The 1,224-nt window shown below is 68.6% G+C and overlaps 1 protein-coding gene across 1 annotated transcript in view; it reads right to left on the minus strand.

The window, feature by feature from the left end:
• Positions 1–448: 448 nt before the first annotated feature.
• EML3 (EMAP like 3) overlaps positions 449–1,224 on the minus strand; it is a 2,754-nt gene continuing 1,978 nt past the window's right edge. Inside the window, exon 6 of the mRNA XM_015616720.3 lies at positions 449–751. Within this exon, the coding sequence (XP_015472206.1) occupies positions 611–751 (141 nt within the window). The 3' untranslated portion in view covers positions 449–610. The remainder of the gene's footprint in view (positions 752–1,224) is intronic.

Here is a 1,224-nt window from a genome sequence, read left to right on the forward strand (position 1 = left end):
GGCCGCGCTACCCCCGGGCCCGGCCCCGGCCGCGCTTCATCGCCGCTCCCGCCGCCTCCGCGCCGGCACGGCCGGTTCGGAGCCCTTCGGGCACCTCCGGAGAGGCTTCGGGCACTCCCGGACACGTTCGGCAACCTCCGGCAAAGCCTCTCGGGCACCTCCGGAGAGGTTCGAGCACTGCCGGATTCGTTCGGGCACCTCCGGCACGGGCTCGGCGCCGCCTCGGGCGCTTCCGGAGCGACCTCGGCGCTTTTCGGCCCGGCTTCGGGGAAGCCTCGGCTCGACCTCGGCTCTTTCCGGCACTCCTCGGCTCAACCTCGGCTCTTTCCGTAAAGCGCTCGGCGAGTTCCGCCAGAACCGGAAAGACCCCGAGGGCGGGGAGACGGAAGAACCCGCGGCGCTTCCGGGAAGTGGCGGCGATTCCGGCGCGGAGAAAGCGGCGGGGCCCTGCCCTGACCCCAAGGCTTTTATTGACGCCTCTCACAGTGCAGCGCGATAACCGCGGGGGGAAGGAACGGTTTAACCGAGCCCTCGCCCGCTCTTTGGTCCCAGGAAAGGGGGAAAAGGGAAGAGGAAGCAGCGAGGAAGAGGAAGAGGAAGCGCGGGGGGCTCAGCCGCTGTCGCCGGGCAGCACCCGCCACTGGAACACGCTCGTGTCTTTCCCGCCCAGCGACACCAGGTGCCCGTCGTCGTGCGTGAAGCGCACGTTGGTCACGTGGCTGCCGTGCCCGCCGTACACGTGACTGGGCGCCTGAGGGGAAGGGCGGGAAACACGTGAGGGGGCGGGGTCACGTGTGGGGGTCACGTGGTCCCCCCCTCCCCTCAGAATGGGTTCTGAGACCCCCCCCAAAAAACCCAACCTGTGAGTGTGGAGCCCCCTGACCCCTCAATTTGGGGTTTGGACCCTCCTGATCCCCCAGATCGGGATTTGGGACCCTCCTGATCCCCCTCATTTGGGTCTGGGACCCTCCCCAAGCCCTTCCAGGACCCCCGGAGCCCCCCGACCCCCAAATTTGGGTCTAGGACCCCTCAGATCCCTTCCAGGACCCCCGGAGCCCCCCGCCCACCTTGGGCCGGGCACAGGGGTACTGGAACCGCTGGACTTTGCACAACCAGGACTCTCCAGACCCCCAAAGTGGAGTCTGGGACCCCCAAATTGGGGTCTGGGACCCTCCCCCAGCCCCTCTGAACTCTTCCAGGACCCCCGGAGCCCCCCGACCCCCA

The sequence above is a fragment of the Parus major genome, unplaced genomic scaffold, assembly GCF_001522545.3.
Source record: "Parus major isolate Abel unplaced genomic scaffold, Parus_major1.1 Scaffold651, whole genome shotgun sequence".
Lineage (NCBI taxonomy): Eukaryota > Metazoa > Chordata > Aves > Passeriformes > Paridae > Parus > Parus major.